A 24709-nucleotide genomic window follows, 5' to 3' on the forward strand; every position below is an offset into this window, starting at 1 on the left:
TTACACTTTAATTAAAAAAAAACTTCTAATATATCAAAAAACCATTTAACCTTTAACTATTTACGGCAGACGTAACATATCACAGTATTACTTTAGAAAATAAAAATAAATCACAGAAATAAAAGCTTGTTCGTGCACTCAATATCACTTCACTTCACTACTTAAGTTCTTAAGTACTTATCCATCCCGAAATAACATTTCATCCCGCGCTCGCAAGGTACAGTGCGCGACCAAACACCAATCCAAATGAAACATCGGCAAATTTAAATTTGCCGTACTTGGTAATTAAATTCATATGGAAAGAACTGTATGTTTGGTTGCTCATCAACTAATATTCCTTTGATGTTTACATGTAAATCGCCAAGCTTAGGATCGTCTTGCCGAACTCCCGAAACGTGTCTTTTTAGGAATTCACAGGTGGATGGATGTCTCCGATTTCGGATCATTAATTTGAAACGTGTCTTGCGCAGGGATCACTTAACGCTCAGATTGGACGAATTCATTTAAAAACCATGAATAAAATTTAGTCTTTATTGTCTCACAGATATTTTTTTTTCACAGAAACAAATGACATCAACTAATTACCTGCCACAATTAATGATTGAAATACTGATTAAATTATTTATTAAAAAAAATCTATATCTATAAAAGTGTGGGTCGGCACTGCCTGACCTGCCCTGACCGTCCGCCACTGAGACAAAGTACTTCAAATAAGCTGTAGCATCTTTAAAATTGTACTAAAATTGTTAAAAGTACGGTAATTATTTTAGTAGGGTTTTAAAGGGTAAGTGCTATAAATATGATTTAGTTTAGTCTTTAGCAAACTGATATTACACATAATTTTGACATCTTTACAGCTTTAATCGATGTGAACAACTCGGTAATGTTATAAAATGACATAGCGGTCGTCAACTTAACATATGTGATAGGATTGGAAAATATAGGTTGTTAAAAAATCTGTATTTAAATACGATGATGGAATTTAAATTCTGCTAATCTCTCTCTTCTAATAAAACTGTTAAAATTGCTGGCCAATTGCAACTATGCATGACTAATATCTCAAATTTAACTAATATTAAACAGAAAATTAAGCTAGACGGAAAAAACCTCCGCATAATTCAAAACCTTTATTGGAACCAAGAAGCAACCATGAAAAATCTTTCAACCACTATACTAGAAGCGTATACCGAAATTGGTATAAAAATAAAGAGTAAATATATTAACAATAACAGATATGCAGAATATACCTTTCTGAAAGCGGAAAGAGTAGGAGACTTACATTATACTAGACAGAGTTAATAATGTAAGTGAAGCAATGGGACTGACGATAAATCATAAATCTTCAAAAAACTAAAGTAATGGTACAGTGAAACTTCTCCATAACGGAAACCAACGGGGGAAATAATTGTCCGTTTTGTAGAGTTACCGCTTAATCAATTGAAATAAAAAAGAGGTTTAGAGTTGCTGGATTTTTATGATAGAAAAACTGAAGGCAAATTTTGTTAGGAGTCGATGGGAAGAGGGTTCATTGTTCGGATGTGTCTTCCTATTTACTCACATCTCAAATGTTCGGTGACCTAAAACTGTCCGTTCAGCAGAGATTTCCATGGTAGAAAGGTGCCCGTTAACAGAAGTTTTGCTGTAATTAGCAAAACCGAGGAAAACTGTCGCATTGACCTAAATAACATCCAGTTAAAACGAGTTCACAATTTTAGATACTTAGAAGTAGTACTGTGTTAGATTGTATTTTTCCTATTGTTTTTTTTTGAGTGGCTGGTAGCAGGCCCGGCACCTCAAACCCAAAAGCATGTCAAAAAGGCCTTAGTGATATAGGCACAAAAGAATTTCAAGGCTTCATGTATCGACAATATCCCCTCTAAACTTATAAATTAGGTGGCGAACACATAATAGCATAAATGCATATGCTCATAAACGAGATTTAAAATGACGAAAAGATTCATATCGACTAGAAAACTGGGATTATATACCTAATCTATAAAAAGGTAATGAACTGAAATGTGAAAATTATCGCAGTTTAATCCTCTTGTGCACAGCGTACAAAGTTTTTACTCAAAAGTTCGGAGGGATTTAGGGCTTCACACCCCCTTAAAATTTTTCTGTGCGCTTAGATTTTGTTGTTTCTTTTGTACGAAAAATGCTTTCAGAACAAGAAAGTAACGTGTCCATTTTTATTAAAAAAAATGTCAAGTAGTTTAGGAGATAATGCAAAAAACAATTTTTATTTTGTAACTTCAAAGGGCTGTAACTTCTTTTGTGTACACTTTTGTACTAGCGTAAGTTGGATTCAATCAATTTATTTTTGTCCCCGGAGTGCGTGATTTAATTTATGACATACCTTTTTGAAACACCCTGTATATATATTAGATATTTTCTGATTTTGTGTATAATTTATCACATCAGATACTTTACTTCAGATATTTAAATTTGTAATATCAAAGTTTTCTGCTGTTCTTATCATCACTTACCTGTTACATAAACAAAATTGACCAAACGACTATTCTAATATACGATCACCTTGTTCCTACTTTAAATTCATTGCGATTTCAACTTCACCGTGTGGTTATAATCGGTGGGAGAGAAACTGAAATGAATACAGAATCTTTGCTTAATCACCACACAAATTCGTTGAGCGCAAGGTACCTAACACAGCCAGAAGTAGGTTTCTTACGGTAGAGGTCAAAGTAGTTCTATATGTTTATAATAGTACCTACTACTTTCGGATTTTAACCGCGCAATTTAGTGTTTGTTTGGTGTTGGAAAATGAAGTTTGTTATCAGTACCGTGATTTTTATTGCTATTTTCCAAAAAGGTAATTTTTTCTCTTTATTGCTTCATTAGAACTTATTTAATTTTAAAGTTGGTTAATTGAGTTGTTTAATTTTTATATTTAAAACAAATACAAACAAAATAGCTTTTTTGATAGAGTTAACTGTAACTATTTTTTAATTTTACAAATTTATAACTAATTTTAACGATAATATAAATCATTTTGAATATTTCATAATTTTTGTACAATAATAGGTACATATCATACTGAGCGAAAAGGACGGTTCATACTGTTGATATTTTTGGGCGTTTAGTGCAGTTTCAAGGCCATTGTTTTTTGTTTGGCTATCCATTTTTCTTGAGTGTTTCGGTTTTCCATCATTTGGTTACTTTACATGTTTTTGTTACTTTTTTTATTGAATTCTACTGTAGGTATCATCATTTTTCTTATGTTTTTTTATGAATCTCGTAAACTTATACTTATTGTAGGGTAGGGTGGGGTAGTTTGGTACACTTTTTTTTTGGGAGCTTATATTTTGGTACTGTTTGTATTAGTAAGTCCAGCAAACACGGGAATAGTTAGTATGATGATTCACGATACTATTTTTTTTTTTGAACTATAAAATAATAAATAATAAATTTATAAATAATTCATGAAAAAAATAAAAATAAAATTACATACCTCATTTTCCCAATGTGCCCCATGGTGGGGCAGTTTGGTATCGTCGAGGGGTACTTTGGAACACATAGTCTCTAGCTGCCCCAATGGTCATAAACATGAAACTAATAACGAAATTGATCTTTTTGATGCATTTATTTATGATTTTCATAAAACAACATACACACAAAGTTTATAAAACATAGTTCATAAATGAAACAGGAAAGTTAATATAAGATGCCAGCCTTCTGGTACTCCCTGACACTTCATCGGGTTTTGGCAGTTTAGCTACAATATCGCGTTTTAGAATAGAGCTAATATCATCCTGTATCGGGTAAAAAAATCCATAATTTTGCTTTCTTCTCATAAATTTGACCACTGGTTCAGCTGGGTCGGTGATATCTTGAACACAGCCTACATAATGATATGTTGATCTTTTTGTCGCAAATTTTACAAGAATAAAATACCCTACAGAAATGTTGGTATCGTCAAGTAAACCATCCATTTCATAATCTTCCGTCATGTCTATATCTGAATCAGATGAATTTTTCAATTCCAATGAGGCATCTGAATCACTTGATGAAGAACTAAGTTTCCTTTTTGGAGGTTTAGGTCTTACAATAGACCTCTTTTTTTTACTATCACTAATACCTTGACCAAATGAAATTGAGTTGCCTCCTCGGTTTTTGTGTTCTACTTCTACACTTTTAAAATCATCGTTCACCACATTACTCGGTTTTTTTTCGTTTAACTACTTTCAATTTCTTTTCTTCTCTTGAGATTGAGTTGAATGAAATTGAATTGCGTCCTCGGTTTTTGTGTTCTACTTCTACACTTTTAAAATCATCTTTCACCTTATTACCTGGTATTTTTCGTTTCACTACTTTTAATTTCTTTTCTTCTCTTCTTTTTGTTTCTATTTCAATTTCATTCTTTTCAGGTGTACTGGTATAGATTTTGGATCTACCTTGTTTGCGATTTGACTTTTTTCGGTTTAGTGAAAGTGTTGGATAGGGCCTTATATCTTGCAGGCTGACAAACTGTTTTTTTGAGGCTTTGGAGGAACTTGTAACATTATGTAATACAGTATTCACAATATCAGTAATGAGTGAAGTCACAAACTCCTTAACATTCTCGTTTGTATTGCTGGCAGGAACTAAACGAACATTGCTTATAATATTAATTTTCAGTGAACTTTCGGGAGTTGTGTTAAGCAAAGTTGAAGCTTCTGCGATTGTGTTATCTTCTATGGAATTAGAAGACTTATTTACTTCTGAAGTGGAATTTTCTTTATTCTCGTCCAAAAGATTTTGCTCTTCGTGCAAAACACCAATAAAATCCGAATCATTAAAAATTTGTGAATTAATGGGCCAGATACCACACTTACGGAAAGCATTAATTATATTGACCGGATTAAATGATAGCAATGATGGATTGGCGGTTAAATGAGCAATATCGTATATTGTGATTCCTTTGCCAGGGTGGCTCAGAATGTAGTCGTTAAAAGCCACCTTGCATCGACTTTTAAATGGGTCCATATACTCCCACGTCTAGGGGCTGCATTCTATGGGTGCAGTGTGGTGGGAATGATAACATAACTAGTCCATTTGCTCTGAAATAATTTATAGCAGCCAAAGAAACATGAGTTTCATGGTTATCGACAATTAACAGTACTTTGTTATCAATGGAGCAATTCATATGTTTTTGTATGTGTTCCAGCACCTTTACAAATATGTCCGCCGTCATCCACCCACTTTTAGATGCAAACCCCATTGAACCAGGTACCGATCCAAACATAAACGCATCCTTCATATGCACCCTCGGAAATATATACACAGGAGGGACAGTTGAACCAGTCGCTGTAATAATACCACAGAACGTTACTAAGTTTCCTCTTTCAGCAGATACGCATTGGCCAATTTGCTTTAGTCCACTCTGACAAATAATTTTTGGTGTCTGCAATACTGTTGTTATTGCTGTTTCGTCCAGGTTTACTATTCGATCTGGAGAAAATTTATATTTTGCTTGAACCACAGTATAATTTTCAAAAAATACTCTTACATTTGCTGGATTAAAGGCAGATATCCTAGAAATACTAACGTTTTCGGGTTTCCTGTAAGATAAGTTAGGATGACGTTTCATAAATCCTCTCATCCATTCCTTACCTGCTTGCTGATGTTCAGACCAGTTTGGAGGAAAGTTGGTTTTTAGGGCTACAGCATACTGATAGGTCAGTGACCTGGCGTTAGAATACGTTAAGCCGAAATGCATTGCTGACGACTTTGAAAAATACTTTTCCAATTCAGCTTCTTCTTTTGCTGTGAAGACTTGTCTGGATGCATATTTTGACGTATGTGGGGAATCGCCTTCACTAAGTGATTCATTTGCTGAATCATCAATTTGTAAATGTTGTGTTTTAGACCTTAATTTTTTCACATGTCTATGAAGAGTGGTTTTAGATATGTTGAACGTTAAAGCGGCATTTCTAATTGTTGTTTTATTTTTAATTACTTCCCAATCCGCTTTCTTTATATCTCCAGAATTTATATCTGCACGATTTGTTTTTCGTTTGTAATTTCTTACCATCTGTAAAAAAAAACAAAACCTGTACCTACCAACATTTTTACTAGAGTTTTAACTTAATAAATGGAACAGATTCTTACAATGTACCACACTCTGCAATCTATCTCTACAATCTGCCCCCGTCTATTTGGTCCAATCTGCCCCAACCGACCCTGGCGTCGAAAAAATTACGTCGTCAGTTTACAATGCACTCTAACCTTGTAACTAAATATGGCATTTAGCCTATAAACATCTTAGATTATTACATTAAATCACGAATAGCAACACTCTTTGTTTTGAGGGTTAAATTACCATATGATGAAATGTTAAAAAACTTACTTTTGACGCCTAAAATTTTCAACTGGCCACAAAATGTTTATATGCACTTCTACACATATAAGAGCTATGATGGCTTCTTATCGACTGACAGCGCGCCTATAACTGAAATACTGGAAATATTCGATTGTATTAAGGCGGTAAATTCGAATTGTCCCTTGATGCCCCACGTATCAATGTACCCCACCCTACACCAATCGCAGTTGGTTATTATATCTTATGATTTTTATATCATGTGAAACGACAAGCCATAAATCTAAGATATTTATTGTCTAAAACAGATTTTCCATTGTTTAAAACATCTTTTCACTTTTACAAAATAATCTTCTTTTAATAATCAATTTTGTAATAACTCTAGAAAAAGAAACACAAAAATACGCTTAAAGTACATAGTAAACACAGCTTTTTCTTTTTTAAACATATGTTATCACAATAATATTGTTCAATAATTCGATAGTTCAATAATATCATATCAAGATAAATGACCAAAAAACGATATAAGGTAAGTGCATCCATTTCTGACATTCCCCTAATACCTGACATTTTTTGTAAAAATATGGGAAAATAAGAAAAATGTACACATTTTGACAACGTCGAACCAACGAATTACTACCTTTAGTCGTTTTAAACACGTGGTTGATGAACCTGCTTTCTGTTTTTCATCATCATTTTCATAAGGTAGAACTGGGGTGTAAGCTGTAGGTACATAAAAAAAGTTCTACACCTATTAGCTGACATTCCCCACGTCTATCTGGGCCATATAAGTATTACCTCGAGTCATCTGTGAACGTGCTCCCAGTCATCAAAGTTCCAGTCAGTGTGTTCTCTGGAAAATTTCAATCTAATTCTACGATCATTTACGTTTAAAGCTAGTGCTCTGACTGGCATGCTTACATGCACATCTTCTTCAGCGAGGCGCCTTTCTATAGTATTTCTACTAATTTGTGAAATTATTTTTATAATATGATTACAATTCCAATTAATTGGAAACATAACAAGACCCCCTCTACAGAAGAACCGTTGAACACTATAAGAGAAAAACAATACAATATAGAACTAGTCCAAGAACAATCAATAAGAGAACTATACCAACAACGTCTAGACCAAAAATTAATAGAATTTAGATACGGCAACATCGAAGAAATATACGAGCATATAAAGGCAAGTATAAAACAAGCAGCATTCGAAGCCCTTGGAGAAAAAAAAAACATATAACAAATAAACAGCACTGTTATGAAATAAATGAACCAACAAAAAGAATAATTGAAGAAAAAAAGCAACTATACAGAAAATAGCTGACTACAAACAACGATGAAGTTTATAAAGAATATAGAGAAAAAAATAGGGAAGTGAAAAAACAAACAACACAACAAAAGAATGAAGAATGCAAAAGAACCTGCTTAAATATTGAAATATACATAGGAGGTACAAGAACTTCGGAGTCATGGAAAGTACTGAAGAGGATTGAAACAAAACTCAAAAGAAAAAATTAAATTGGGAAATATACAGGACAAAGAATGGAAGGTCTATTACAAGGAACTGTTAACAGAACAAAGACCACAATTCATTGGAAAAGAAAACAGGCGAAGACGAAGCAGATCCCCACAACAAGAAATAGAAATAACAGATAGGGAAATGAGAACGGCCAAAAAAGCAATCAAAAATAAGAAAGCACCGGGACCTGGAGGCATCTCACCTGAGCTTATAAAATACAGATCAAAAAGATTACACCGGATGATACAATGAATATTTCAGAATGCCATAAATGGAGAACAGCTCCCAAAGGAATGGACGGAGGCATATATGACATCTATATTTAAGAAAGGAGATAGAAAACGATGCGAAAACTACAGAGGAATAGGCGTAATATCATCAATAGGAAGATTATATGGAAAGATACTGCGAGAAAAGATAGAGCAAGCGATAAAAGGCAAAATCGGGGAGGATCAGGCAAGCTTCATGGCAGGAAGATCATGCATAGACCACATATACACAATGGAACAACTGTTAGAAAAGAAACAACCAAAAAATAGAGATATACATTTCGCATTTGTGGACCTGAGAAAACCTCAACGGAGCTGTTTCGAGCCGCAGCGAGCAAGGTCATGATTGCCAATATGATTTCCAACATCCGAAACGGATAGGAACCAGAAGAAGAAGAAGAAGAAGGACCTGAGAAAGGCGTATGAGAGAGGCGTATGGGAGGCAATGTATAAACTAGAAATACTACTAATAATAAAAGAACTCATAGAAGCTACAAAAGCTCTGTATAAAGAAAATAAAGTGTCCATTAAAATGGGAACAAGAATCATAGGAGACTTCACCACAACAAAAGGGCTCCTGCAGGGTTGTTCCACATCTCCAACCCCATTCAAAATATACTTAGAGAAAGCCTTAATATACCTTTTATACAATTACATTTTTATCACTAGATGTTTCGAGTAGCATACTCTGGTAATTATTTTTTCTATAATTGCCAGAGTAGTCGGTTGGTTTTGATTTGGTTTGAGTCTTCTTACAAACTCTTTCTGATGACGGGTAGACCCTGAAACACGTGTAAGGGAGTGGTAAGAGATTCAAATTAAATCGAAACGCAACCATTTTCGTATATTTATCGTCCTTACTCGACGCAATGAGTACAAGAATGATGGTAATTTATATGGGTAAATTGTTGATGCATAGTGGAATATAAATATTCCCAGCATCGCTCTTAACGGCTTGATTAAGCGTGAGTATACAATTTACTTTAATTGCTATCGACACATTTAACTCCAATCATAGATTCGTCGATATAAATTTGATTTTCAATGGGTACAAACCTTAAAAACTTTGTATTTAATTTGTCGATGAAAAGTCTAATCTTGGCTAATTTATCATTTTCGGCAAGGTGGTTGTTGTCTGCAGCATGAAAAAATCAAAATATCTCTTCAAATCTATTGCGTCTCATAGACTTCGTTACTAAAATATTATGTGTATCATCGGAGTTTTCCCAATACATTCTTCGCCTTGGCAATGGAATCTAACCACTTAAAATTAAAATTCCCAAGAATACATAAAATTCGTCAATTTCAATTGAAATATTTTGATTTTTCAAGGCAGCATAATTGGTTGTTTCTGTAATTAAATACTCTATTATTTCTAAGGAAAAAGGCAGTTAAGATTTTGGTTTCGAATTTGGTTTCGAAAATTAGTTTACGAATTTTACTCTATTATTTCTCTGCTCATGAAAAATTCAAAAAATTCAACTGGGTTACTTTCAGAAGTACGTGTTAAAACTGGTAATCTCGGTAGATTGGAATCGGGATGTAATGTTGACAAATTTATTATGTTCGACCATTTGCGTGGCATTTTCTTTATTTTTTTTTGTTCGATGTTTTACATTAAAATCAGATGATTCTTGAAGAACTTCATTTTCTATGTTTTTCTCATCATTCTGAAATTGTACTTCAGCATGGGCATTTAATTGACCTCTATGTCTATCCAGATCATTACATTCCTCGTCTCCAGAATCCGAATCGGTTAACCATCCATTATTATCTGTAGGCAAAATATATGTTATCATCCGGTATATCCTCACCATTTTCAATTTTTTCTATTTCCTCCAGAATTTCTGCAGTAGATAATGGTTTCTTACTAAAACAAAATTTTCTCATTATGATATGTCATGTACCCAACGGGTCGTTAACGACCCATCAAAATATAATATTATATTTATGACATATATAAAATTATTTTCATACTAGTAATATTATAATGTGACAACACAACTAGTGTTTAACTATATAAAATGAATTTAATTAATAAAATGATTTATTTAAATGTACTTTTTACATTTAAATTACATTTTTGAATGAAGCCATGCTGCGAACTTTATTCAAGGTTTATTTTGATGGACACTATATGTAAATAAACCGTTTGCAATAAATAAACTGCTTACTTGCATAGTCAGGAATGAACTTGTAAACAAATGGCCACTGGTAAATTCGACATATTTGCTTGGAACATATTTTTGTTAGTTGGGTCGTTAACGACCCGTTTGGCATAAAAGACGTGTAGCTTGTTGAGAATTACCATTTGCCATAACATACACAAAATGCATGTCGGCCATTTCAGCGTTTGTATACATGTTATAAAATAAACAATAGACTGATAACGCAAAAATAACAAGCTACAAACTTACAAGTAAACTTCGATTGGTATCTAGCAACAAAAGTGCTTGACATCAGCCTATTAAAATTGGAATAAACATTGGGTAAATACGGTAAATGAATTGTCAAAGTGACAGCAGCCTACTATTCTAAAACTTTGTAATTAAAAATATTAAGGTATAAGTGGTCATTTCCAGCATGAATCTTATTACATTTTACATTTTTACTGTTAATTAAAAAATTATAAATTATGATGTTTATTTTTTTGCAGCTATTCATTTTGGGAAAAAAATCTAAGAATAAAAAAAGTTTTAAATAAAATAAAGATGTTAAGTTAAATTTTGTTTCATTCAACTTCATCTCGATAAAAGGTTTTGATACGAAATAAACGTTGCTAATTTCATCACCGTATAATGTAATAAGAATATTGAAAAAATACCCGTGGTTAGTCCTTTGCGAGTGCACGAAAATTACAGATAAAAAAAAAATAATAACAATAAAAACTCAATTTTAGTCACCACCTTTTAAGGGTGATATCACCCTTAAGGAGTGGGCTGAGGAAGTTTTGTTATGGGAACGACTCATCTTAATTTCATCTTATTGCAATCATCTCAAGCAATCATCTCCTGAATTTGTCGCATGACTTAGAAAGACCCTGTATATTATTTATTCACTCAATTCTCACGTCTGTCACATATTCTTACTTAGCTAGATATAATTTATTTGTTTTTTTTATAAAAAGTTTGTTCATGGACTTTATTTTGCGTATGTGTGTCGGATATATTTACCTAAAAAATACATTTTTATTAATATTATTATTACAAATTTGTTTTTCATATTTAATGAAAAAAAAAACCAACATTTCGTGATTATAAGTTCCAGCGCCTAGAATTTTCAAGATACATTTTAAACAGACTTTGTACTTATAAATAATTAAGTAGTTATGAATTCGTAGTTCTCTTAGAATATAAAAACTTTGTTAATGATGATTTTCCGGTTGTATTGACACTGTACTGTTTTTAAATAAAACGAGTGGTTTTAATTTATATATACATGTATATATTATAACATACCATGCGGTCCATATGTATGGAATAAATTCATTTTTGGCGTTATTATGTACTATCTGAAAAAACCTGAAACAGGTCGATTTTTATTCTTAAATTGACAATTTACAGTATGAAAATATTATCCCCTTCCAGCACCCCCTTTGAATTATAAGCACCCCCTCGAAAATTTTAAATAACAAAGGGGGTCGTGTGGTACCTTGTTAGAAAGGGATTTTAGTCCTAGGTTTATAAATATAAAGTTTTTTAAGTTTGGTGCAATATTGTTTGGTCTATTAAAATATACTTTAGATTTTAAATAACCCTATAAGAAGTAATCGAGAGGACTCAAATCTGGGATCTAGCCGGCCATTCGATCGTTACACGTCTTCCAATCCACCTATTGGGAAAAACCTCGTTTAAATAATTTCTAACTATACGTGCAAAATGCGGAAGAGCTCTGTCTTGTTGGTAGTAAATAGATCCATCTATCTGATTTGTATGATTGACATCAGGAAAAAATCTTCGTAATGTAGGCACTAAAAATCTAAGATAATTACTGCTAATTAAAAAATCTAGATAAACCTCACCATCAACTGTACCCTCAAAAAAATAAGGACCAATAATTTTATTGTTAATGATACCAGCCCAAATGTTAATTTTTTTAGGAAATTGCGTGAGTCTCACACACCAAGTGAGGATTTTCACTGTGTTTGTTAACCGTTCCGTTTAAATGAAACGTCGCTTCATCAGAACTTCCACAGATTTTTCTCAATCTCTAGAAGTACATCTAACTTTTTTTTTATCACTATATTTAACATTTCTACCTGGTTTTTCAATATTTTTTACATGTCCAGTATAACGAAACTTCTTTTCAATTTTTCTAACTGTAGACTGTGAAACTTGTTGACCAGGGTATTTATTATTAAACATTTCATAAACCTCCTTTTGAGTTCTTGTTTTATTACCAAAACCAATTATAATTAAAATGTCTATTCTTTGAGTCTCGGACAAATAATGAGCCATAATTAAATTTAATAAGCGCACAAATATTATACTGACGTCTTTTAATAACTTTAAATACCCAACTGACAGCAGCCTACTAGCAATATCAATTGTTTATTTGGCTTTTTGACTAATATTTTATTATCTTCAAAGTTTTTTCCCTAATGTTTAGCAGAATAGATACGAAAAGACCTGATTATTTCTAAAGTATATTTTAAGAGACCCGGCAATATTGCTGATTTAAAAGTTAGGATTACGATAGAAACTAACAAAATAACCCCCGAGGTCATACAAAATGTTGTACGAGAATTCCAAAATCGCCTCGGTTATTGCCAAGAAGTGAATAATGGTGGTCAAGTTGAACGTTTAATTTAATTGTAAAGATCAATTTGCTCAGTTATGATTGCACAAACCCAAAAAAACTTTATATTGTTGATTAGAGGACTAAAATCCCTTTCTAACAAGGTGCCACACGACTCCCTTTGTTATATAAAATTTTCGAGGGGGTGCTTATAATTCAAAGGGGGTTATTATGTACTAGAATATTCTAAAGTAGTCCACTTCTATCCTTCACATCGAAAGCCCATCGAGAATGCCAACGATCGAATATTCTAGATCCATACTTCTAAGAAGTGTGACACGTACCACGCATTGGAGATGGGCTATTTCGTTACAATACTTATAAACAATACAGTAGTTTTTTGGAGTATTTTTTAAATCTAAAACAGGGAATTATTTGGTGGACTCCAGTTCTGCATGAACCCCTCAGAAAGAAATAACAGTCTACTGTCTTTGAAGGACACGATATCTTCGGATTAATGCAACACACAGTAATTCGTATGCCGGTTTCTCGGGAGATCACTTCAAGCATGCTTCTGACAATCTTCCAATCTAGATTTTCTAGTGCATCTTGGGTAAGGCCAAATTCTTGATGTCATAATTGCACACGATTTTCTTCAGATTAGTTAGAGCATACCATATATCCTCCTGGTTCTAAATACCGCGCCTCAACTCATTCGACCAGAAACCTTAAGTAATAATGTGGCTAATCAATGTCATTATTTGTCAAGATTATGTCAGTTTTTTGGTTGTATTTTGTGTTTGTGTTTATTTATTTATTGTATTCCAAAAATGGAAAGGTTATTACGAATCATAGAAGTTCCAGGAAGAATATTTATTTGCAAAAGACTTTGGCCAAATGTATATATCTACCGAATTATTATAAAATAATAATAATAATCAATAAATATTAAATATATTTACAAAAGGAAAATTTTTATTCTCGAAAGAGAAAATATATCTTCTGTCTCTCTCTTACCTATATCTTAGATATGTAATGGTTTTGCCAATTCACTCCCGTACAAATTTAAAGCGTCGAGCGCGCGTATAGACGTATAACTTAATATACACAAAAATGTGTAGCAAACCCATCATCAGAATGTAGCAGACTTTGGTTGCCAATACTAAAATAAGAAGTCAACAACAAGAACATACACAATACATATGCAACACACAATACACAAACTCATGTTCTACTTTAAACACATTATATAGGCAAATAAAACAATAAAACATACAAAACAGTCAGAATTTGAGATTCCGAGGGTAAAAACACCACCCTTAGTTTTTTTTTATCAACCAAAAGAATATACAGCAGATTATAAAAGAAATATGGACACAGAAATCCCTCCCCAATGATTGGAATATTGGAATACTTTGCACCATTCTTAAACAACGGGATATCTTTGAATGCTCTAACCACAGAGGAATTACGCTTCTAAATGTAGCGTATAAAATATTTTCCACAGTACTATGTCACCGTATGGCACCATAGTATGCAGAACGAATAGTAGAAAAATACCAAGCTGGTTTCAGAGGTTTCAGAATCTATAATTCATCAGATTGCAACCCTAAAACAAATTTTGGAAAAAACACTGGAATATGGGATTGATACTCATCACATATTTATAGACTACAAAGCAGCCTATGACTGTGGCTGAATAGAAGAGAAATGTTCAAAGCAATGAAAGAGCTAGGAATACCAAATCAGTTGGTAAATTTAACAAAACTAACTCTTAAAAAAGTGTAATGTAGAGTACGAATTCAGGGGGAACTGTCCGAACCTTTTAAAACAAATAATTGGCTGCGCCAGGGAAGACTCTCTCTCCTGTATACTGTTCAATCTGGCTCTGGAAAAAGTAATACGTATGTCACAAATCACAACCATCATCATCAGTGTCATTACAGCTCGTTATGAGCCAAAGCCTTCTTCAGAACAATCTTCCATTCGCCCCTGTCTCTGGCAACTCTCCTCCATGCTTTAACTCCGATGGATTTTAGATCATCGTCTATGTTATCTTAATACCTAAGTTTTGGTCTTCCTCTGGCTCGTCTTCCCACTGGTCCTCTTCGGTCGAAAATTTTTCTGATCGTTGCATCTTCATCTCGCCTAATTACATGTCAAAACTTCTATATAACTCAAAGTTGTAGCGCCTACGCCACAAACCCTGTTCTTGGATTCCTCCATATATTTTTCTTAGAATTTTTCTCTCGAAACGTTTAAGCAATTCTTGGTCGTTCTGTGTAAGTAACCACGTTTCAGACCCGTATGTTAACATTGGCCTTATTAGTGTTTTATATATGGTAACTTTAATTTTTCTGGGTAGTTTTGGGGCCATATGTTTCCTCAAGCCATAATAGCACTTATTGGCAAGCACTATTCTTCTTTTAATTTCTTCGCTGTCATTGTTGTCTTTGATCAGCAGCGAGCCCAGGTAGACGAAGGTGTCCACACCTTCCAGTTCCAGATCATCAATTAATAGTCTAGGTATCTGGTTGCCTGATCTAGTACAATACATATACTTGGTTTTCTGTGCGTTTATTTTTAATCCCATTCCAAGTGCAGACGCCCTATAATAATACGCCCAGTCCTAACATATGGTCCAGAGACCTGGACTTTAACAAAAAATAAATAAAACATGATAGGATGTTTCGAAAGAAAAGTACTAAGGCGAATCTATGGAGCAAAGAATGACAATGGAGTGTGGAGAAGACGATACAACTTCGAGCTTTATAGAATATACCAGAAACCTGATATCGTAAAACATATTAAGATAGGACGTTTGAGGTGGATAGGACATGTAATGCGGATAGAACAAAATGACTCAGTTAGAAAAACGCTCCTTGATAGACCAGTTGGTCAGAGAAGAAGAGGAAGACCCAGAACAAGGTTCCTTGATAATGTTACGATAAATATGACTAATATTTGACCTTTAAATATGTTATTATTCTAAATAAGAATTCTTTCGTAGGTTTTTGTGAGCCTCTATAAAACCGGTTCTCTTTCCATGGCATTCTAGTATATTCTCCGACCCGCTAGAAACCTGTCTGGCGCCCCCTTCTGTTCGAGAAAGGTGAACACAGGTCGCCAAGGGGATTCCAGAATAACGGATATCTTATATAAATAGAGGACCTTTTCATTTTAAAGGGAGTCAAAAATTAATATCGGGTCGAGTTTCGAATTGTAACGCGGAAATAAATATTGTAAATAAATAATATAAATTAAAGTAGTTGTGATAAGTGTAAGAATATTGTGTATATAAATTAAATAAAGACTTTAATAAACTAAGTGTTAGAATATTTTTTATAATAAATTAGACTAATAAACTCAGCTCAATAACATCGATGAAGTCATGAGAAATATGGGATTACGTGCTTGGCGGAGAAAGGCGATGGATAGGGCTGACTGAAAAGAAATTCTTGAGGAGGCTAGGACCCACGCAGGGTTGTAAAGCCATGATGATGAAAGAATGCTATTGCCTACAAGATAGAGTCCAAGTAACTCAACAGTCAGTTAAAACATATCCCAACTTTACAACCTGATGGTTATACCTTTTATCACAATTTTTTAAAATAACATTTTTTGAAAACTGTTTCCGGAGTAGAAATCGAAACGTCAAACATGAATTAAAAATGAAGTTTTCATTAAAGTTAATAATCGTGGCTAAACCTTATATAAACATTATATTTAACTTAGACATGCCACATAAAAGAAACAGGAATTAACAATCAAGATCTGAAAATAATTAGAAGACTCTACTGGAATCAGACAGCAAATCTCAGAGTTGAAGGTGAACACACTGACTATGTGAAAATCATGCGTGGAGTGAGGCAAGGCTGTATTTTGTCTCCTGTAATCTTCAATCTGTAATCTGAAGGAATATTTATCGAAGCTTTGCACGAAACTGAAAAAGTTATTCTACTAAATGGTTACCGGCTAAACAACATCAGATATGCAGATGACACGATAGTATTTGCGGACAACTTACTTAGAAGACCTACAAGTTCTTATGAACAAAATCACGTATTACAGTCAACAATATGGACTCAATATAATCGTTAAGAAGACAAAGCTTATGATAATTAGCAAGAAAAGAATAACAGAAGGTCAACTCTACGTCAACCAATCCCCTGTAGAAAGAGTGACGCACTACAACTACCTCGGCACCATAATAAATAAAGAATGGACCAACAACCAGGAGATTAGAGCACGCATCGGAAAAGCTAGATCCACCTTCAATCGGATGGAGGCCTTCTTCAAGAGTCATAACCTCTCTCTTGATACAAAAGTAAGAATGCTGCGATGCCACGTCTTCTCTGTCCTTTTTTATGGAGTTGAATCGTGGACCTTGAACGAAGATATGTGCAGAAAACTGAAAGCATTTGAGATGTGGCTATATCGGAGAATATTAAGATCCCGTCTACTGACCGAGTGACAAATACGGAGGTCCTCAGAAGAATGAATAAGAACCGAGAGGTACCGACTACAGTTCTTCGGACATATTATGCGAAATGAATCCAGATATGCTCTCCTTCAAGCCATCCTGCAAGGAAAAATATTTGGAAAACGGGGTCCAGGAAGAAGAAGAACATCTTATTTAAAGAACCTCAGAATCTGGTTAAATACAACATCTGTGCAGCTTTTCCGCGCTGCTGCAGATAAGATAAAGATTGCCATGATGATCGCCAACATTCGTAACGGATAGGCACATCAAGAAGAAGAAGACATGCCACAAGGAATAAGTTTAAAAACCTATAATAGTTTCTCTCAAGCAAAGACTATTGTTGGAACAGACATATGTACCAGGCAAATCAAATCAGATATTACATTTTATTTTAAATTTGCTACCAAAAAATAGGTACATGGAACATTTCAGCATTAGTACATATTTATCAACTGAAGATGAGAATAATATTCTAATCTATAAATATAGATTCATTGATGGCGCTTGGGCAATGACTGGATGGACCGAATTTATATAATTTTATTTATATTATGTATAAACTACATTATACTTGACTTATATATAATCTTATTATTTTATTACTTCTCGCGCCATTTTAGATGTGTAATAATAAGTTTTTATTGTGTATTGTATAATTGACCTTAAAATGAATTACATAATTTAAATGACATTGATGAACTGATTCATAAGTTAGTTTTTTGGGAATGGTTGGAAGGTGCGTCACGTATAGTTAGATCACTAAATTGTGATTATGGGTCAATAAAGTAAGGAGTAAATTCCTTGCCGGTTACTGGTTTGTTCCTCTTCAGAAATTGTACATTTAATAATAATATCTTATTAACCAAAACGCAAACTTAAATTTTCACAATTATTTTAAAATTATGTCTTTCTTTGTACACTTTTCTTTCTTTTCTTTTATTGAACAAAAAACGGGAGATAAAACGTAGTGTGAAACCTAACAGTGGTTAAGTGAAAAAAAAAAGTGAAAACGGACATAGGGTAGTACTTAGAATTAGCATTAGGAATTAATAGTTTTAAAACTTTTCTTTAAACGATTTTTTTTTTATTTTTGTGGTTTGTGAATATTAACAATGTGATGATAACGTAACTATGAGCAGTTGGGAGATGAAATGCAATGTTAGCTCATTGCTTTCATTTTTTTAGTGGGAGATGTGTCAGGGGAGCAAAACCCTTAAATTAGTTAGTATATAGCTTATAACATACATAATTTGAATTTAGATGTTTATTTTCGTTGTAAGTGGGTCAGTATGACATACGTTGGTTTCCATTAGTAATTTTATAATAAGTTTTAAACATGAGACACTCACGTGTTATAATGGTATATTAACTATTTGTAAACAGACGTGGAGGGTCATGTTTGTTGTCATTTTATAGATTTTTCAAAAATAATAAACACGTGTTTTTTGGTTTTTCATGTAGAAGTTTTTTTCTCAAGATATTAGACCGTTTCCATAATTTTTCTAGTGCATCAGGATAAATTGTTTTTTACGATTATAGGGCCATATATCACCAATTTGACAAAGATATTTTAAATACAAGTTCTTTATTTTTTTATGAGGAATCCAAATCTGCAATAAAAAATGGGGGTTCCCATTTAAGAGTTTAAATTTCCCACACCCAGAGGGAGAGGATCTGGGGGGTTGTATTTGGTGTAATTCGATAGATTTTTGTAAAGTATTGATTGAACACTATGTTGTATGTTTTTCGATCTGATGTAAATATTTCGCGAAACATTCGACCATCCCGCTTCTTTTCGCACACCCTATATATATTAATATATTTTAATTTTTAAAAAATTAATCAAATAATTAATTTATGTATTTTTGTAGCCTTTACTCTTCGTTGCTGGAGATGCTCGAGTGACATTGATTCATCATGTAGAGATCCATTTAATGACTATACTTCTCGTAGCAGATCAAATTCATATGATTCGCAACAAAGCTATCAACAAAGACCGTACGATCAAAGGCAAATTGATTACAACAGACAGTATGACAATAATTATAATAGGCAATATGACCCTAATTCCAATAGACAGTACGACCAGAACTACAATCCCTCATATAATGGAGGATATCGAAATGATATAAATAGTAGACCCAACTTGGAGATTTGTGATGAAAACGAAGCAAGAAATAGGCGAATGAAAAATGTTTGTCTTAAAGAAATTGTAAAAGGTTAGTACATGCACATTTTATAATAATATACAAAATTTAAATACATCTTGTAGACTTGTAAGTATAGTTTTAGTATATATATATATATATATATATATATATATATATATATATATATATATATATATATATATATATATATATATATTAAATGGCCAAATATATGACCTAGGAAGACAAATTCGTTAAACTTCCCGTGCTCGAATCGGTATCAATAAAGTGTTATGATCATTTCGGCCTATCCCAGCCTCATCAGACACTTGGGCTGATACAAATTCAAACTCGGAAAGTCCAACGAATGTCTCCCAAAACTTCACTACAACAGTAGTTAGCTTACAAAGGCGCCACCTACTTTGGCGGCCGTGAACGAAAACGATATGATAATATCGTTTTCTGTATCCTTTGCGCTATGCGAAATGTGTAAAAGATAAAATCTTTTAGCGAAAGCCGCTATCGCTTTATTAAATTAAATGGCCAAATATATGACCTAGGAGGACAAATTCGTTAAACTTTCCGTGCTCAAATCGGTATCAATAAAGTGTTATGATCATTTCGGCCTATCCCAGCCTCATCAGACACTTGGGCTGATACAAATTCAAACTCGGAAAGTCCAACGAATGTCTCCTAAAACTTCACTACAACAGTAGTTAGCTTACAAAGGAGTCCTTTGTAAGCTAAGGACTCTTTAAGGAGTTATTTCATAAAATTTATATTATTAATAATAACAAATGTTTTTGGTCATTTAATCAATATAATTCTAAAGTTCCCAATATAATGATGATTACATTTTTCTGATCATTATACCATGTTGACGAATATGAAAAATCGAGCAGTTCCGTATGGGTTTCGTATTATTAGCTGTGTTAGGAAAATTTGAACTCTAAGGAAATTTTAAATATAAGTGACGTCACTTTATATAAATTGTGACGTGCAACGTTTTTACTTTGAAAAATGATATAACTTGAAATCTTTTAAATATTATGTTAACACTGTTGAGATTTTTTTGGTGAGAACTGTTTTAAGATCCTCGTCTGTGATTCCGTGGGATTTTATTTCTTCCATGAATATTGCGGTATTGCGGACAATCAAGCAGGATTATGTTTAACGGTCAGTGGATCAGAGAAGCAGGAGCAGATTGCTAATGCTTATTTTGTTATTAAGTATATATTTGTGGGTTAGGGCAGTAAGACCAATTCTTAGATGGTTAATAATAACTTGGTTTATTCTGTTTGAAGCATTTTTCAAGAACAGCATTTATTTTTGGAAAGATTACATTTAATTTTGTATATAATTTTTCCCAATGATTTTGTCATGTATTAGTACAGTGGATTTTATCAGGTTCTTTAGATCGGTGTAAGGATATGTTTTCAACTTGACAATGTGATTTAAGCTCATTCGATTTTTGTTCGTCAGTTGATCTGCTTTTTCATTTTCGTAGATACCTATATGTCAAGGTAGCCAAATAAAAGCCGCTTCCTTTCCTAATTATCGAAATGTTTCTAGTTAGATTTTTATTCTTTGTAAAATAAGGTTAGTGGCATTTAATGAGTCTGTTATAATGCACGTCATCGTTCTATTTTTTTTTTTTGAAGACGATTGGGGCTTTTAAAATAGATGTGGCCTCGCCTGTAAGTATACTGCAGTTTGTAGGTATCGATATGCTATAATAATTTTTATTACGAATGCGAAAATTATAAATATATAAGATATAATTTTTATAGTTTCAAGGTTTGAGAATATTCAAGTAGGTAATTATAAAATGCATTCATCGTAAAATCCGCCGCAAAATAAAAATTATTACATATAATTATAATGCGCTTTACAATAAATAAGTTAATGTTGATGGACTCAATAATTTTTACCACTTTGACAAATGTGGTCAAATTACAAAAAAAATATGATTAATAAGCGAGCGGTTTAGTCCCTCATGCTTCCTTTTTGAGTTATTTGCAGTGTTTTGTCTGAAAAATGCCTTAATTAGTGATTTCTGGGATTTTTTTAAACTACCTACTAAAGAATTAGAATTCTACAAAAAGCTTTATAATCTTTGAACCTTCAAATACAAGTTAGAATATTTTGAAAAGGAAAAATTACTTATCTTGATGAAAACAAGAACCCAAATATTTCGAATATGCCCTTCGAGCAGTATACCGTTAAGCGTGATCTTTTCGACATTACGAATAATGTAATATATATATATATATATATATATATATATATATATATATATATATATATATATATATATATATATATATATATATATATATATGTATATATAATGGAATTGTAATTTTATTTAACACTACTCAGGTAAGTAAATATTTGGCTGCAATTACATTTTTTAGATAATTCTAAATGAACGCCAACGATATAGACTTATTTTAACTTATTATTGTGTGCGTATTATAACAATATCATGCCAACTAGGTCAAATTTTTTTGAGAATGCAAATGATTTTCATTGCCTTCGCAAGTCAAAGAAAGATTCTTATCGTTATGTAAAAAATTTGTCTTACAAAAAAATAATTGTGATGTTGGGAATTATTAACTTTCAAGTATGGATTGTGTCGAAGAAAAGGAAATCAGCTTCTAAACGAGTCAAAATTTTGGAAAATAAAAAAAAAATTATGATCCAAAGTAGCAAGTTTTGGGAAAATTTGTGCTTTATTTGTAGTAGTGGAAAAAATAATAGTATTAAGAAGTTAACAAAAGCAAGTTTAAACAGTGATGTTAAGCAATGACATTTTAATGCTGCCATTTTTCTGAATTGTCTGATGATTTGTCTGAAATAGGCGCTTGTTTACTTACATAGGTATTTAATGCTATACGAAAGTTGAGTTTTTTTTCCGTTTCAATGGAAAATGGCACAAATTATTCCAATACCGAAACCAAATAAAGATCCACACGAACCATCATCCTGTCATCCAATCAATTTGCTTCCCATAATCTCTAATATGGCAGCAATATGTAGGAAAACATTAACAGGCAAATAAAAGCAAAAATAAGAATAGCAAAAAATGAATGGGTTAAGCAACAATGTTTGGATCTAGAACATTTACAACGACAGCACGACGACCGTAATTTACATAAAAAGCTTAAGGAGACTGCTGGAATATACAGAAAACGAAGACCAACTACCATAGTTAATCAGGATAACCAGATAGTGCTGGGTGAAAAGGAGAAAATTGATATATGGGGAAAATTATATCCAGGAGCTCTTCCATGACGAAAGACCCATGAGTGAAGTTTATACAGACGACCAGCTGACTGGCCCTTCAATCACCAAAGAGGAGATAGAAAAGGCAATATTAAATTCAAAAAACAATAAGGCACCTGGACCAGATGAAATCCTGGCAGAAATACTCAAATTACTGGATGAAAGGGGAATTTCAGCACTACACAAAATATTTAACTTAATTTATGAAAGTGGCTGCTATCCTCAACAGTGGTTACGCTCTACCTTTATTCCCCTGCCCAAAAAAGTCAATGCAAAAAGATGTGAGGATCACAGACTCATTAGCCTGATGAGTCACACTTTAAAGATATTCTTAAAAATACTACATCAAAGATTATACAAAAAATGTGAATGGGACATCAGTGACTCCCAGTTCGGGTTTAGGCAAGGTTTAGGAACACGAGAAGCAATAGTAGCAACACAGGTGCTGGTCCAAAATTGTTACAATCAGAAGAAGGATGTGTTCCTATGCTTTTTAGATTACCAAAAAGCGTTTGATCGTGTCCAACACCACAAGTTAATGCAGATCCTCAAGAAAGTTGATATAGACCAAAAAGACATAAGATGCATTGAAAACTTGTACTGGCATCAAACGGCACAGTTAAAAATAGACAATTCTATATCCGAACCCATACATATAAGAAGGGGCGTTCGACAGGGATGTGTGCTTTCCCCTCTTTTATTTAACATTTATTCGGAAGCCATATTTCAAGTGTCTTTGGAGGATGCAAAGATGGGAATCAAAGTGAATGGAGTATTGATCAACAACATACGATATGCTGATGATGGTGTCTTAATCTGTGACAACATAGTCGATCTTCAACAACTTGTCACTATAATCGGAGAATACAGCAAGCGAATGGGGTTAGAGATTAATACCAAAAAAAACCAAATTTATGATCATCTCCAGAAACTTGGATGAACTTGAAAACTCCACCATAACACTGAATACTAAGTCCATTGAAAGAGTGAGTAAATTTAAATACCTGGGATCGTGGCTTTTTGAAGACTGGGCATCGGACAGGGAAGTAAAATGTCGCATTGAGCAAGCTCGACAAGCTTTCGTAAAATTCAAGAAGGTACTGACTTGTTCAGAGTTCGATCTTCAACTGAGACTAAGGTTTACTAAGTGCTACGTGTGGTCAGTGCTGTTATATGGCGTAGAGGGCTGGACACTCAAAACGAGGGCTATAAACAGATTAGAAGCTTTCGAAATACGGCTCTATCGCCGTATCCTAAAAATACCATGGACAACGAAAATCACAAATATAGATGTCCTTAAAAGAATAAACCAAGAACGCCAATTTTTCGAAACCATCAAGAAAAGGAAAACGGCGTATCTAGGTCACATCATGCGAAATGAAAAATACCAGTTCCTCCAACTTATAATCGAGGGTAAAATTGAAGGCAAGAGGGGAATGGGACGCAAGAAAATGTCCTGGCTCCGAAACATAAGGCAATGGACAGGGATTACCGACATACAATCTCTAATACATATTGCAAGAAATAGAGAATTAATGGAAAATGTGATCGATAACATCCATTAGTGGATTTGCATCTGAAGAAGAAGAAGAAGAATCTCTAATATATTTGAAAGGATACTATTTCAAATAATGATTTTTAAAACCGACGGAAAAATGTTAATACCGGTTTATTAGTTTGGATTCAGGCAACAATATGGAACAATTGAGCAGGTACATGGGTTGTCAAAGTAGCAAGAGATGCAATTGAAAAGAAAGAATATTACACTGCAGCCTTTTTAGATGTCTCACAAGTATTTGATAAAGTATGGCATGAGGGGCTGTTATTTAAACTAAAAACTCACTTTCCTCATTCTCTTTATGGACTTCTGAGATCCTATCTTACCAATCGATACAATGAAGCATTATCAAACATATCTCCAATTCTATCGGGAGTACCTCAAGGT

The 24709-nt window shown here is 33.2% G+C and overlaps 1 protein-coding gene across 1 annotated transcript in view; it reads left to right on the forward strand.

Annotated features, from left to right (window-relative positions):
• The first annotated feature begins 2623 nt into the window (after positions 1-2623).
• LOC140445057 (uncharacterized) overlaps positions 2624-24709 on the forward strand; it is a 34701-nt gene continuing 12615 nt past the window's right edge. The window contains exons 1-2 of the mRNA XM_072536849.1: positions 2624-2830; positions 19198-19545. Coding sequence (XP_072392950.1) covers positions 2782-2830; positions 19198-19545 — 397 coding nt within the window. The 5' untranslated portion in view covers positions 2624-2781. The remainder of the gene's footprint in view (positions 2831-19197; positions 19546-24709) is intronic.

This window comes from Diabrotica undecimpunctata, chromosome 7 (assembly GCF_040954645.1).
Source record: "Diabrotica undecimpunctata isolate CICGRU chromosome 7, icDiaUnde3, whole genome shotgun sequence".
Lineage (NCBI taxonomy): Eukaryota > Metazoa > Arthropoda > Insecta > Coleoptera > Chrysomelidae > Diabrotica > Diabrotica undecimpunctata.